At 34.0% G+C, this 16679-nt stretch overlaps 1 protein-coding gene across 5 annotated transcripts in view; it reads right to left on the bottom strand.

Moving 5' to 3' along the window:
* The window catches only part of STK31 (serine/threonine kinase 31), a 73212-nt gene that overhangs the window by 22007 nt on the left and 34526 nt on the right, over positions 1 to 16679 (bottom strand). For 4 of the 5 annotated variants that reach the window (XM_047848935.1, XM_047848936.1, XM_047848937.1 and 1 more), the window contains 10 exons: positions 13854 to 14033; positions 11690 to 11806; positions 10265 to 10384; positions 7570 to 7701; positions 6222 to 6323; positions 4470 to 4550; positions 2504 to 2629; positions 1763 to 1888; positions 1289 to 1375; positions 485 to 634 (listed from right to left, as the gene is read on the bottom strand). In XM_047848935.1, coding sequence (XP_047704891.1) covers positions 485 to 634; positions 1289 to 1375; positions 1763 to 1888; positions 2504 to 2629; positions 4470 to 4550; positions 6222 to 6323; positions 7570 to 7701; positions 10265 to 10384; positions 11690 to 11806; positions 13854 to 14033 — 1221 coding nt within the window. The remainder of the gene's footprint in view (positions 1 to 484; positions 635 to 1288; positions 1376 to 1762; positions 1889 to 2503; positions 2630 to 4469; positions 4551 to 6221; positions 6324 to 7569; positions 7702 to 10264; positions 10385 to 11689; positions 11807 to 13853; positions 14034 to 16679) is intronic. The other variant, XM_047848938.1, reaches the window with a different exon arrangement.

Below are 16679 nucleotides of genomic sequence, written 5' to 3'. Positions count from 1 at the left end.
ATCTGAAAATAAATAAACTTTAAAATAAATACTTTTACATAAACAAACAAAAAAAACCCTGAAAAGTCCAAGGTTCCCAAGTTTCTAAAAATGTCCATTAATCAAAAAATAGCAAAGTACCTATAACTACATTCAATCTACATGGGGGAGGGCACAAGCAGAAGGGGACACAGGAGTTTTCCTTGTATATATCCAAGGAATTAAATATTTCTTGATGATGAAAAAATAATTAACAAGTAGTGTCGTCAATGCCAATGAATATAATGTTAGTCTGCTCCTAATACTTAGGTTTAAAAAATACAATACACAGACTTAGAAACTCTTGTTCTAGCACCTAGCTGGTAACAGTTAATTGTTTATATTACATGCTACATGTCTTAACCAAGGCAAAGATCTTATAATAAATTACCATATTATGTAAAAGGCTGAACTAATGTCTAATAATATTAAATATTAACCTATTTGTAAAACCACTATATTTTACCACAGATTTGGTGAAGTCAAAATCTCCAACAATTCCTTGTTCACGATTTAAAGCAAATACATTGTTCTGATGAAGTGATCCATGAATTATGTCAGCCTTGTGCAATGTATGCAGGCCCTGGGCAACACCTCTCATGACCTTTAAAGCTTCCTACAGATAAGCACACAAAAAAGAAGTCAGGAAGTAGGCAAATCATCTTAACACTGAATCTCTTCTTTAATTAAAAGACTTTCCAGGAGAGTACCTCCAAATGATCCTTTAATAAGAATATAGCATAGAGAAGGAATTAAAGACCTGAAGCCCTGATTATGTAACATCATACACATATAACTTAAGACACTACAGCCCCTAAGATTGAGATTACAAATAATGAACATATAAAGCACCTAGAAAGAGAGACTAAATAGTGTTACCAGATAAGAAAAATCAGGGCATCCTGTATTTTTATTACTAATTCAAATTTACAATACAAATTAAAGCTGTTACTTAAGCACTTATAATATCAAATACACTATACTATGCAATTTACATACAGCACAGCTTACAGGTTGTAAGCATGGGCTTTGGTACCAAAAGACCTAATTTCAATTCTCATCTTTGCCTCTTGCTGAGGACCCTGTGCAAGTCACTGAATCTCTGTGACCCTCATTTTTCTCATCTGTATATAACAGCATCACAGGGTTGATGTGACAATGAAATAGCCTGATACCAGGCAAAATTTTACATAATATATAAAGCATGTAGTATTCCCTCTAACATTAGGTGTTATTTTCTCATTTATTAGAAATAGTGTTTTTTACTCACTTCTGAAGTTAAAGGCACACTGGCTTGAACAGCACTCAGGTTTGCCCGAGGATAGTACGGGACCATCAGATAAGCCATAGGATCAGACTAAAAGCAAAACAGAATGAAACTCAAAGTGAAAAATTCTTCAATGTATTTTCAGTATATAGTGATTATACAAAATAAATTTCTCTTTATGTTAAAAGGAATGAACTACCTTTTTAAAGCTTGGAGGTAAAACTGTAAATAAAATGTTTTCTGTAAGAGATTAGCATAAAAACTTTACCAGGGTACCTGGATGGCTCAGTTGGTTAAGTGTCTGACTTCAGCTCAGGTCATGATATCGCGGATTGTGAGTTCGAGCCCTGTGTCAGGCTCTGTGCTATCAGCGCAAAGCCTGCTTCAGATCCTCTGTCCCCCGGCCTCTCTCTCTGTCTACCCCCATCATGCTCTCTCTCTCAAAAATAAAATAAACATTAAAAAAAAAAACTTTACCTTACACAAAAATAGGAATATCAGTGGTAGCAACCCAGAGTCTTCTTTAGTTTCTCTCCAAGCTCTGTGATAGGCAGCTGTTCTCTGAATCACCCTGGCTTCTGTGTCCACATCTACAGAATAGCCCTGATACCAGAAAAAGAGGCAATGATAATCCCAACATTAAAAATCCTACTATAGTTATACATCATTCCAACTTAAACATAGTAATTATAAATTAAATTACATCTAATTTTATTTTTTAATTGTATAAGTACCTTTTCTACCTGCTTTGAATATATAAATTTCCTTTATAATTTAGAAAGAACAATTCTACCTATACCTTAATAAATATTCTATAACACACTGCCACAATGGCCAAATTAATTATCCTATTATGATAAACAGTTTCCCAGATCAGTAAAGTAGCCAAAGAGAAGACTGTATTGGCAAAATAGCTGAGATTTCTAAGAGAAGCATAAGAAAATAAGAACTTTAAAAGGCTAGAATTGGACAGAAAGTAATAAGTTCACCCAAAAAAGAAAACCAAGTGTATCCAATTAAAGACATGTGTTATTTAGGGAAATGAGGGAAACTCTGAATTCAAAATTAGGTCTGGCAGCCAAACTGGAAGCATAATCATCAGGCTAGTCAACTCATATAATTCAAAAAACAAGCAGTGGATTTTCATTTTCCTGAAAGTAATGCCACCACTCCCCTGTAATATGTCTGAATCTCCCATAAATCAAAACTTAAACTTACCTTTAAAAGAATTATCTGTCCATTTACCTCAGAACAAACCAAAGGGCGCTTGCCACTAAGTTCCTTCATGGGCTCAGCATCAAGAAGATCCCGTTCCAAACTCATAGTAAGAAGACCACCAGATTTCTAGGCACAAATTTTTGTTACAGTTGAAGAATCCAAACAATTCCACTACTTTTAAATCATCGACATAATTAACTACATGCTATGAGATGGTTTGAACATCATCAACCCTACTAGAGAAACCAATAAAATAAAAATACTGAAAGCTTCCTAGTTTTTTTAGTTCCTAGCTCTTGAAATCCTCTCACCCAAAGTATAATTAACATAAATGTAATGGCTGCTACAGTTCCAGAACAAATTCTAAATATAACTGGGTTAATCAGACATGCATCCAAAAAACCCTGATGTTTACTTGGAAAACTTCATGTGTTTCCTAAAAAATATTAAAATGATGACAAATACAAAGAAGGTTGCATAATGAGAATGAGAACTCTAAAAATTATGACCCCTATGAAGTAATTCTAACACCTCTGCCTCTGAAGTGGAATCCTGAAAAGTGAAAATGGCTTTCAAATATTTTAATTCTATTAGATATTTCTGCCACTCTTTAAAAGGAATAAAATTTTTGCACTAAAACCTGACTACCAACATTTTAGATCAAGGTAAATCTTATCGTGGTGTAGTTTTAGTAAGAAGGGTTGCAAAAGTGTTTTCTGGTTTTTATTTTTATGTGTTGTCAATATATTTAAGTAAACCACAAAATATAATCAACCAACAGGGCTTTCCTAGGCATACATCACAAACAACTTAAAATCAATAAAAGAGTCCATCAGCTATGATTAAAATGTTTTATAACGTTCCATAATGAAGAGATCAGCACATTTTTAAAAACTAATTTCCAAGTCCTACACAGCACCACATACTCACCCACCATGCATCCTACATGAGAGAGTGTCTAAGCTAGAATTAAATAATTATGAGGAAAACACCACATTATTTTAAAGTCTAGCCTGGAAAAATTTGATAGTAATTGCTGTAACAATTTAAGGAGACTTTAATTTTACGTATTTATAGTTCATAAGTCTATGTGTACAACCCTTTCTGTACTACATTTAAGCTATTATCATGAGTTTAATGACAATCTTACAGAATAGATATTTCATCTAGTCCCTTATCCTTAGCAGGCAATGTAAAACACAGAGCTAATAGCCCTAAGAGTCAGAGTTTACCAATCCTGCTCTATACTGCCCTTCTATCTAATACATTGATCTCCCACGCTTTGAATCCTGCCTACCTAGAAAACTATACCCATGTCAACATCTCTACTTAACCAGTTCTCTAGAATTCTTTACTACCTGCTTTAACTTAAAAAATATATTCTGCTTAAATTCCTCATGAGTGGCACTGTCCTGCTTTTATTCTAACTCCTTTAAGTTTATTTATTTTGAGAGAGAGAGAGAGAGAGTGAGGGAAAGAGAGAGCATGTGAGTGGAGGAGGGTCAGAGAGAAAGGGAAAGAGAGAATCCCAAAAAGGCTCCAGTTGTCAGCACAGCTGACAGGGGCTCGATCTCACAAACTGTGACATCATGATCTGGGCTGGAATCAGTCACACACTTAACCGATTCAGCCAACCAGGCACCCCTATTCTAACTCTTGAAACAATAGCTAAAACTGTTTTATCATTTAAGAAAATAAACACCTGTCATTCAAACAAGTGCCATGCAATGTACTGAACAGACATGAAGAAAAGAGAAAACAGAAACAAACATGCAAATTAATATAAACATTAAAATACAATATGCCAATACTAAAGACAATCTTGAGGAAAAGTTCTAACATTACCCAGAAACTATTCATCAGGAACATTTTCATAGTAAGGATAAATTTAACACTAACACACGATTGTACCATCACTTTTAACCCTCTCTGCAGAGTAGTAATTTTCAGGGGCAACAAAGCTTACCATGTACTTAAGTAATCCTATTTCAGGAAAAAGGAGAGGCAGCTCAGGAAACCATTTATGTACCAAACTATTCAGCTTCTCCTAAATTTAAAAAATATTTTCATTAAGGATCTATATGTATGCGTATAGGTCATATATATTCAATTGTGACATGTTGGTCTTCAGGAAAAAAAAACATACCAGTAACTCCCTTATTGTATCTCTAACAAGATACATAATCTATTGTATATAGATAGCCTAATAAGATACGTAATCACTGACTTTGCCTTCTACCACAAGAAATATCATCTTGGATCTCAATTACCAAGTCATCTTGGATCTCAATTACCATCTTACTAATAGAAGAAAAACTTAATTACCAATTTTACTCTTGGTATACATAAATAGGCACAATATCTTGCCTAAAATCAAAGTATATAATCACTTCCCAGCTAAAATGAAAATGTGTGTTGATAACATCAATTTGCATCATAGAATTGTCATCATTTCTCAAAATATTAAGAACACACTTAACATTTTAAAATAATAGCTATTTCATTTAGGAGAGAAAAAATCATAAAATCCTTGAAAGAAGAAACAAATATGCAGCCCTACAAAAGCTACTGTGAAGCAAATGTGAAAACTGAGGATCCTTAGAAAAGTCACTTGTCACATTTATTAAGTAAAACTTTTGGATACTTGTCAAGTCACTGGGAGACAGCTATTTATCCAAGGTTCATAAGGCAAATAATTAAATACACATAAGGAAAATAATTAAATACACAGTCAGATGAGATTACTATAAACTATAACACTTTAAATGTGTATTATTTTCATTGTATTTTTAATGTTCAAAGCAGTGTCTACCTTACTTGTTCCCCATAACATCCATGAAACATAAAATAGTCTTTCCATTTTAAAATGGAAAAGATCCTTCCATTTTAAAAAGAAAATACACTCACAAACTCTCCTAAATATTAGCATAAGAATAGAGACTTAAGGGGGCGCCTGGGTGGCGCAGTCGGTTAAGCGTCCGACTTCAGCCAGGTCACGATCTCGCGGTCCGTGAGTTCGAGCCCTGCGTCAGGCTCTGGGCTGATGGCTTGGAGCCTGGAGCCTGTTTCCAATTCTGTGTCTCCCTCTCTCTCTGCCCCTCCCCGTTCATGCTCTGTCTCTCTCTGTCCCAAAAATAAATAAACGTTGAAAAAAAAATTAAAAAAAAAAAAAAAAAAGAATAGAGACTTAAAGAGGTAATTTCCCCCCAAAAATCAGGTAGTTGCATTCTGTTATATTCTTCAACTAAATTATGCTGCCCCATTAGTGTTTTCATTGCAGCATTACGTTAAAACAGTGTTCATTTAGATTTTAATAAAGGAAAAAATCTTTAGCTTTGTATGAAACAGAAAACATGCAGTATGCAAAAGTATGTTTGTGTTATAATCTTGATTCTTGCAAAAACAGGCAGAAAGTAGACTAAAAGGAAGTTAAGTAAAAAGTTAACAGTGATTACTACTGTTATAACTGTATGGAAAAGCTACAGGTGATTTTTTTCCTCTTTATAATTTTCTGTGATTTCCACATTTGGTACAATGGTTATGAATTATTTTCTCATCAGAAATTAATTTCTAAAGTCACATAAACATTACTATGCAAACATAACTATGCCAATATAATCTCCAGCCTTGTCATTATAGTCTACTTCATAAAATGGATATATGAATTCAATTTCTAGAGTAAAAACGAATTCAAAACTTCAAAGAATTAAATACTTACATATTCCTCCTGCTCACGATAAACTTCCTGAAAGACACTATTGCGCAAGTCAGTTATTTCTTGTTTTATTTTCTCAATTTCAGATCCATCATGGTCATCAGACTTTAACCAGAAAGAAAAAAGTGACCTTACAGGTTTATTAAAGTAGACTCAAAACAAGTCTTCCTCGTATACTAGAATATAACTTCTATAACAAATCGCTCTGATTTCTATGTATCCTTCTGTACCTAGCACATAACAGACCCTCATAACACCCGCTGAATTAATATTTATTACTTTATTCTAACACTGATTTTTCCCAAACCTACAAAAAGGATTAAAAACTAAAGACATAAATGAACACAGATTTTTCTGGTCTCTTAATTTGCTATACATTTTCTCCAAGAAGATGACCAACTGCCATCACAAAGTAAATGTCAAGAATAGGAACAAGAATACAATTACATTCCCTGGAATTGTTTTCTACATGAGATTTGGTTTAAAAAAAAAATGAGTAAATGTATGGTATGTCTATTAAAGGAAAGACAATGTAGGACTCACAAAGACTCCACAAAACTCCAATAATAAATTAGCCACCTTAAAAAGTACATATGTTTTCAACATTGTATTTCTCCAAAAGTTAAAAAATTTCAACTAAAAAAGACCCCATTCCCCACAGCCCAAAATAGAATAAGAAGCTAGAAAAATCTTTAAACCATTAAATTAGTTTCACTTCAAGCCCAATTAAGTGCTCCAAAGAGGAAGAGAGACAGTTCAAGTTGGATTAAGATATAATGAGGATTCCTTTTGTCTGTAAATCAAATCCTCAAGGGAACCCAAGGAATTACAAATTTATTCAATTTCAAACCTAAAGCAGAAGGTTAGTCCAGATTAGAGTGTCTTAATTCTTCCAGTTCTATTATCATATGAAAACAACTTAGTATATTCACAAGAAATAGTTTGTCCAGCCATTAAAAAGAGAGCTAACAAAAAACATCATGATCTTAAAAATACTTTAGGACAAAATTCTACCTTTAGAGGAGTACCTTGCTTTAATAGGTGTATATTATAACAGGTATTGTAACAGTCTAAACCAAAAGAATTTTTAAATTATTCTCAAGGATTTACAGTTACTAAAAACCAAGGCAGCAATATAAAATGTTTCTAAAGAACATTTAATGACATGGTAAAATGTTCACACTATTAATGTAATAATTTTACTTACATACAAAGAAAAAACATGAAATATATAAAAAAAAATGTAAATAATGGTTCTCCTATTTTAAAGAATGTATGTACACATTACTTTGACGAAGCAGAGTAAAATGAGGTACACGCAGAATTCAGCAAGAACCAAGAGTTTCCTTACTTCTTCCAAATTATTCTTTTCAACCAATTTCCATCTCAGTCGAGCTTTTAAATTTTTCAGTGTCTTTTTAATGGACAGCAAGTGATCCACATTGGGGCTTTTATTTAAATATTCGATAATCTGCCTCTTAAACTAAGTAAGAAAAAAAGTTATTGTATTTTCAAAACATAGACAACAATATTTATTGAAGTCACTTACTGACCATTTATTATATTTCTATTAAAATTCAACTAGTATTGAACTGAGTTCAGAATGAAATAAGAAATTCTACAATTTTCAACAAGACAATTCTACTAACTGATTTCTTAGTTACCACATTTCTTTTCAGAAGAATATCAGTCCCAGCAATCAAAGTAGCAAAGGGCAAAGAAATATTTCACGCTGAGACCCACAATGAGGCACATTTTGCTAGAGATGATGCAAACTGGCATTTCTAGTGAGGATGTAAACTGAAATTACCTTTCCCCAAAGTAGTTTGACAATATATATCAAGTTTTTCTTTTTTTTTTTTTAATTTTTTTAACGTTTATTTATTTTTGAGACAGAGAAAGACAGAGCATGAACAGGGGAGGGGCAGAGAGAGAGGGAGACACAGAATCTGAAACGGGCTCCAGGCTCTGAGCTGTCAGCACAGAGCCCGACGTGGGGCTTGAACTCACGGATCATGAGATCATGACCTGAGCCCAAGTCAGACACTTGACCGACTGAGCCACCCAGGCGCCCCAGTATGTATCAAGTTTTAAGAGTGTTCATTCCTTTTGGGACACCTGGGTGGCTTAGTAGACTAAGTGTATGCTCTTGATTTCAGCTGAGGTCATGATCTCCGATTTCGTGAGATACAGCCTCACATCAGGCTCCTTGACAGCACAGAGCCTGCTTGGGATTCTTTCTTTTTCCCTCTCTCCGTCCCTCCCTCTCCCTCTCTCTCTCTCTCTCATAATAAGCTCTAAAGACAAATGTTCACTCCTTTTGACTTAGTAATTAACAATTTTTGGGAATCTATCTTAAAAACACAAAAATTATGCAATGTACATAAAAATTATGTACAAAATTATGTATGTACAGTGTTATTCATGGTTAAAAAAAATTAGAAGTAACCTGAACATCTAACACAGATGAAAGGTTAAATCATGTTATACATCTATGCAAATGATGATGTTATAGTTGCTCAAAATGACAGTATAGAAGAATCATTAATCACATAGGCAATATTCATAATACACCATTAAATGAAGAAACATCTTCAAAACAACTTACAACACAGTGCAATCAATGCACGAGACATATATATATATATATATCTCAGTGTGTGTGTGTATAAGTCACCATCCAAAAAGAAAATACTCTGAAACTGGCACTGATCATTAGGCAAGGGGATTATAATTGATATTTTTACTTCTCCTTATCTTTCTGTTTTTAGCAAATTTTCTACTGTAAACTTGTATAGGCATAAAGATAACAATGGTTTTTTTTGTTTCGTCTCCATTATACTTAATTTATTTTTTTATTCTTGCTTATTTATTCTACACAGACATTTAGAATAGAGCAAGGACTCATCAAGTTTAGTTGAATATTACATACCACCTCTAATTCAGTCCCACAGATGAAACCACACTAAGTTTAAACATAAGTAACATTACCACAAGTAACATTATCCATGTTCTGGATACCCATCACCAGGGAAATGTTAAACCCCAATGATACAGATTTAAACCTCAAAAGTATCATTCTAACTATAAGGTTTTTTGGTTTTGTTTTTGTTTTTTGATTTACCAAATTGGGATCTTCACAGATCCTGACTCACAGATTTCTTTCTTTTTTGTTTTTAAAAATTTCAAGTTTTTATTTTAATTCTACTTAGTTAACACGGAGTTGTAATATTAGTTTCAGAAATAGAATTTAGTGATTTATCACTTACATAGAACACTCAGGGCTCATCACAGTAAGTGCTCTCCCAATACCCATCACCCATTTAGCGCATCACCCACCCACCTCCTCTCCAGCAATCCTCAATTTGCTCTCCATAGTTAAGAGTATCTTATGGTTTGTCTCCCTCTCTTCTTTTTTCTTCCTTTCCCCTACGTTCATCTGTTTTGTTTCTTAAATTCCACATGAGTGAAATCATAATGGTATTTGTCTTTCTCTGACTTATTTTACTTAGCATAATACACTGTAGCTCCATCCACACATCCATGTCATTGCAAATGGCAAAATTTCATTATTTTTGATGACTAATATTTCATTGTGTGTCTATGCATATATACACCCCCCACATCTTTACCCAGCAATTGCACTACTAGGTATTTATACAAAGGATAGAAAAATAGGGATTCAAAGGGGCACATGTACCCTGATGTTTACAGTGGCATTATCAACAATAGTCAAATTATGGAAAGAACCCAAATGTCCAACAACTAACGAATTAATAAAGAAGATGTGGTAAAGGTTAGGTTTTAAAGAATACAAGGAAATCAAAGATTTATAACAATCAAAAAATTCAACATTTTTTATCAACTAAATTGTTGTTTCCACTGTAGGATGAATTTAATTACAAATCAGCTAACAATGGCTACACTGTTTTCCTAGCAATAATAATTACCTACACACTGGATATTAAACTATTTGAAAAAAAACTTAAGTCCTAAAAAATTCAAAGCATCAATATATAAGACCAAAAAATAAAGCATAATCCAACCTCAATACTGTCCTTGTACTTGGATTGTACTGTAGCGATAAGCCTTTCCTCTAAACGGATCTTTTGTAGTACTTGACTATATGTATTTAAAATGATCTCCTTGTCTGCATCACCTTGCTCCTAAGTGAAATAAATCATACATATGGAATTAATGACAAAAGAGTATCCAAAATAATTTAAACCTACAATAACAATGAATAAATTTTAAAATGTTGCCTTTAAGAAATTTCTATTTCAAAGTATTTCTTAAACGTGTATATTTTTCTAAGCAAAAGGGAGACTGATGTCAAAGATGTTCATATAGGAAATTTTGCTCCCATTACACTATTATTCCTATACCTTTCTAGAGTAGTATTAAAGGAAATCAGGGATACCACTCCATTAAATGTAGGAACTAAACAGAACTTCAACACTTTAAATTATTTTTAGAAATCATCTATTAAACACTTCTAAAATCAAGTCTGACAAAGAAGTAAGAACTTCCAGTTATAAAATAAATATGTCATGGAGATGAAAAGTACAGCACAGAAAACATAGTCAATAATACTGCAATAATGTTACAAAATAAACATACAGTGACTAAGCTTATCCTGGTGAGCACTGTGTGATGTACAGAATTGTCAAATTACTATGTTGTACACCTGAAACTAATATAATGCTATATGTTAATCATACTTCAACAATAAAATAATAAAATAATAAAAGTAAAGTTTGACTAAACCTTCTAAATACAGACTATTTGAAAATAGGGAATACAGTAACATAGATGTATTTTTTAACGCTAATCTGAATAAGGTTGCAAGAGGTAAAAAAGAAATAAGTAAAATGAACAACATAAGCAATGAAACTTTTGTAAGCAGCCTGAAAAACTGGGAAGGAGTCCCAGTAAGCAATAATAACATAAGGAGTTATACTAATTTCTAACTTGGCACAGCAATAGAGAACATACACAGTACCTAAAGGAAGATACTAATCAGTCTTGTGTATATACTTCGAAAGCTCTCCCAGATTTTATTTCAATTTTTCACAAATTCTAAAGAGTCTTTCTCTTTGAGTATGATAAACCCAAGAATCAAATGACACAGAAAGCTGATACACTCAGATTAAGAAGAATTTTCCTAGAATTTTTCCTAGAATTAATTTCCTAGGAGTTTTCCTAGAATTAAACATTAGGCTTTATTTTTAATGTGAAAGTCCTATTAAATGAAAATATTACTCTGTGGTAGAATAAGAGTTTGCATTGTTCTTGGACTAGAACTTGGATTAGAACTTGACAGGGTTTAAAAAAAAAAAAAAAGAACTTGACGGTGTTACTATTTTAAATAGGTCTATAAGAAGAAAACTAAGATCAGTCTTCATACTTTCTAAATAGCAAGAGAAACTATATTGCTTCAAAGGAAGCAATAATAGACTAACATTACTCACAATCAGAGAGAGCTCCAGCTCTTTGCAGACACTTGACTCAGTCTTCTCTAGGATTTCATCAATAACACCAATTGTGTCTTCAGAAGTTAGTGGTTCTTCCACAGAGAGATTGAAAGCCTCATTTGCAAAAAATTAAAACATGAAATATCTCATTTAATTATTTCAATTAGTATTGTGTCCTTATACCTAGAACAGAGCATTAGCCTATGCACTGGGCAATATGGCGGAAATAAGGATACACAAGAAAGATAAACTACCCTCACAAAACTTACACATCAAAGAAGAAAAGGTAAGGGGCACCAGGGTGGCTCAGTCAGTTAAGCATCTAACTCTTGATTTTGGGTCAGGTCATGATCTCACAGTTCGTGAGACTAAGCCCCCACGCTGGGCTGTGCAGACTGCTTGGGATTCTCTCTCTCCCTGTGTCTCTGCCCCTCCCCTGCTCACATGCACATTCTCACTCTCAAAATAAATAGACATTAAAAAAAAAAGTACACACATATTACACACTAAATACAGATTTTTTTTAACATAATCTGTGGTTAAGAGACAGAAGAGGACAATACAGAGGAAAAGTATGAAAAAAAACAAACAAACAGAAATAAGACCAAGATTTGGGGGGAGGGGGGAAAGTAAAAGAAGCAGTCAGACTAAAAGCTGGTAGGAATCTTGGGGCACCTGGGTGGCTCAGTCAGTTAAGTGACCAACTCTCAATTTCAGCTCAGGTCATGATCTTACAGTCCATCTCATGAGATGGAGCCCATCAGGCTCCATGTTGAGGGTGGAGCCTGCTTAAGATTCTCGCTTCCTCTGCCCCTCCCCCAACTGCATGTACACACACGCATGCACACACATGCTTTCACACTATCTAAAACAAAAAACAAAAAACTGGTAGGAACCTTAAGTGCTCAGGTGAAAAGTTAAAAGCTGATAAACAGTAAGCAGACAATGTCAGGCCTTTCAAATAAAAAAGGCCTTTAATTATACCTGCTATTTGGTGGTGACCTGCTAAGTATTTAGCAATCTGGAGATTAAAAATTAAAGATTAAACCCAGATGACTTCCATCTCATTAGGAAAACAAAGGTATTTTCTATCAGGAAATAGACTTTATTAAAATAAAGTGTTAAACAGAATAAAATCAAGGGCCCAAATTATAGAATATAAAGGTCATAACTAGTCACTTTGATTTCAGAGATTCAGATATGTGATTATGGAGATATGGATTTGGGATATGGAAATGAAAGAAAAGGGTAAGTGAGAGTTAACCTAAGCAGAGACACAATGCTCATCGATAATATAAGAAGATAAAGAAATAACTTAGTTATACTAATATATCTACTAAGAAGTGCCAAAAATGAAGAGTTCTGGAAGTAGCTGGAGATTAAAGACTTTTTTTTCCAAAACAAAGCTAGAAATGCATGTTTGTAAATCATTCACACAGATAAATGCCACCACGGATATCCCTGCCCTTGCTGAGAAGGTTGTAAAGCAGACAGAAGAACAGAAAAAACAGAGAATCAGTATCAAAATGAGGCTGAACTTTAACTAGGTTTCTGAGTTCATTATACAAAACCATATGCCCCCATAGCTTTTAGAAAATTACATGGTGTTTTTACAGTAATAAATAAGAACTAAAAAGAATGATACAAAAAACACCTTTTCTAATATCTAGTATCAACTAAGACTAGTGTTCTTCACTTATTTCAGATATCTTTAAGATATTTAAGATCTCTAGAACAGAAAAGATTTAAACACTGCCAAACAATTCACATATTTTAAGCATGACTAGTCAGTCAACTAATGTTAAAACACGTCTTGCTAAAAAGGAAACTAAACGAAGAGAAAGCTCTACTACCCTCTAAAACACATATATATACAGTTACACTACAGCTATAGAATATACACTACAACTTGTAATAAATTCCAATAATACTGTCTTATACCCACAACAGCTTACTGAAGCTGTTTTCATATATACTCCTAGAGAATAGAAATAGGTAGGTCCCTCACTCCTTCACCCTAGCCCTGTTCTCCTCAATCCCTTTCCTCCTTTTTCCCTCAGATAAGTAGTAAATTATATTTGAAAAATTATTCCTAAAAAGCCCACATTCCCTGGTTTATGCTGCAACACCAACACCACCACTGGGCAGGAGCTCTTATTACCTTCACAGTGTTCTGGAACCATCCTACAAGACGTTGTAGAGAAACCTCTGTTTCACTTCTAACACTGGTGAACTCCTCTCTTTTACCACACTTCCAGTCATAAAATTTCTTAAGTATTTCTTCAGAGTTCACCCCTTCTTTGGCCTTTCCATATACTGCCTCTAAAGAGGTTGACAAATCCTACAAAAAGATATTTCTGTTTATTAAAGTTTAGTAACTTCATATTAGGATTCAAACACTATATTATAATCTATGAGACATAAAAGTAGTATGTTGAATCCCTATCCTTGAGAATATTATAAATAAAACTTAGAAAAGTTAGGTATGAAAGCATAAAACTACGTAGAAGGTGATTTACTTGGACTATAATAGTGTAAGTTAGACAATTCTATTAAGGAAGACACTGAACATATACATGTACTCAAAAAGCATTTTTAGGGGCGCCTGGGTGGCGCAGTCGGTTAAGCGTCCGACTTCAGCCAGGTCACGATCTCGCGGTCCGGGAGTTCGAGCCCCGCGTCAGGCTCTGGGCTGATGGCTCAGAGCCTGGAGCCTGTTTCCGATTCTGTGTCTCCCTCTCTCTCTGCCCCTCCCCCGTTCATGCTCTGTCTCTCTCTGTCCCCCCAAAAATAAATAAACGTTGAAAAAAAAAATTTAAAAAAAAAAAAAAAAAAAAAAAAAAAGCATTTTTAAAAGGACTAGATGAGACCTTAGAGCCTAGTTGCTCTCTCTAGGAATCAAACTCTAAAAATGTTGCTGAGGGGCACCCGGGTGACTCAGTTAGTTGAGCATCCAACTCTTGATTTCGGCTCAGGTCATGATCTCAGGATCATGAGATTGAGCCCCACATTGGGCTCCATGCTCAGTGTGGAGCCTGCTTGGGATTTTCTCTCTCTCTCCCTCTGCCCCTTTCCCCACTCATGCTCTGTCTCTTTCTCTCTCTCTCAATTTTTTTAAAAAAATTTTTTTAAAAATTAGAAATGTCACTGAAGCAAGAGGAAAACTTAAAAGGTCCCAGAAATTTTTATCACAAAACTCTTAAGAAACCTTTGGAAAGACAGAAGACAGTTGGTGCTTAGCAAATAATGAATATAATCACTGCAAAGTGGGAAAAAGCCTGCACTGCAACAGAAAATAGCATGTAGGAAAAGAAAACCTTCTTCATATGCCCTTCTCTCTCACACCGGAAAGCAGAAGTACAAAACAAGAAGCAATGGGTTTATACAAGTACAGTATAGGAACCTAGATGAGGCAAAAACTGATAACCAGTACAGAAAAGTTGCCCACTCCTAAACACTTTTCTTCTCTTTTCCCATGAATACCTGGTACCATTTACACCCAAGGGTAGTAGCCCTGGAAAACAGTAGTTAGTGGCTGAGGCAGAGGGACTGGGAGGTCCACTGAACAGTAAGATCCTCTACAAGAAAAGCCAACAGGAAGTATCTGAACCCAGATTGTAACCCTAGAAGCTCTGACAAACTATCCCATCCTATTCCCTAAACCACCCGAAGTCTTTTAAGTTATGGTCCAAACTTTCACCCCTTCCTAGGACCCCTCTACCACCCTATCCCATACCTACAAAACAGCACAAAACTAAGACAACTTATAGTTTTCAAAGGGAATATAAGATCTTTGAAGGGAGGTTCAGAGGAGGGTGAAATGTGTGAATAAAACAAGAACTCTGAAAGAAATATAACAAATTAAGTCATCTTATAAAAAGGAAAGTCACAAACTCAAAACAAGCATAACAAATACTCTCAACAAAAAGAAATATTGAAAATACAAAGCGAAACCAATTATTTACAAACAAAAACCAACTGAAGTTATTAAGAATAAAAAAATAATCTTTGAAATAAATAACACAATGGGTTGGCTAAGCTGCAAAAAGGATACAGCTAGAGAACCAATTAATGAGCTAGATGGTTAAGTCAAGGATTCCTCAGATACCTCCAAAAAGACACAGAAAAGGATAAAAAAAAAAAACAGAAAAAAATGGATTAACAATTAAAATATGTAGAGAACATTCTGTTAGATCTCCATTTAACAGAAGTCTCAGAATGAGAAAAAGTAAATGGGGGGAAAGGAGGAATAGTTACCAAATATTTCCTAGAGTTAAAGAAAGATATAAAACCCCAGACTAAATTGACTCAGATTAAATCTAAACTTAAATATGTTGAGTGCAATTTAAGGAACAAAGTCAAGGGCAAATGTTAAAGTTTCCAGTGAGGGAAAAGGTCACAGAACAAAAGGCAGACTGATACCAACAACAATGGAAATAAGAAAACAACGGATTACTGTTGTCAAAAGCTTGAAGGAAAAATGGGCTTTGGACCTAATATTTTACAGCCAACTAAACAAATGTTTAAAGTGCTTAAATGTAAGCAATTATTTTAGTGTTTAAATAAGATATCCTGAGACATTTAATACCTCACAAAAATCAACCACACAAAGACATCTTTGAAAGCACTCTTAGAGAAAATACTTTCATACACAGAGAAAAATCAAAAGATACCAACAATTTATAAAACAAGAATGAGGCGATAACTCTAAAGTTTTTTATCTGAGTTATGCTATACAATACCCATAACACTCTGTGCCTAAAATCCTAAACAACTGTGGTTGTTCGGTTACCCGATCTGGGAAAGGGAAATTCAAAGGAGGAAGACACACCACAGGCAAGTGAGAATGTTCTAAGATATAGGGGGAGAAGGTAGAAAAGGAGGGAAAAAAAAGAATCCATGATAAAAATACAAAATAATTACAGAAATAAGTTCTATTAAAACAGTAATTACAAATACATAAATCAAGTTACCCATCAAAAGATAA

The sequence above is a fragment of the Prionailurus viverrinus genome, chromosome A2, assembly GCF_022837055.1.
Source record: "Prionailurus viverrinus isolate Anna chromosome A2, UM_Priviv_1.0, whole genome shotgun sequence".
Classification (NCBI taxonomy): Eukaryota; Metazoa; Chordata; class Mammalia; order Carnivora; family Felidae; genus Prionailurus; species Prionailurus viverrinus.
The sequence above is the reverse complement of the archived record's forward strand: the minus strand, read 5'-3'. Positions and strand labels throughout refer to the sequence as shown.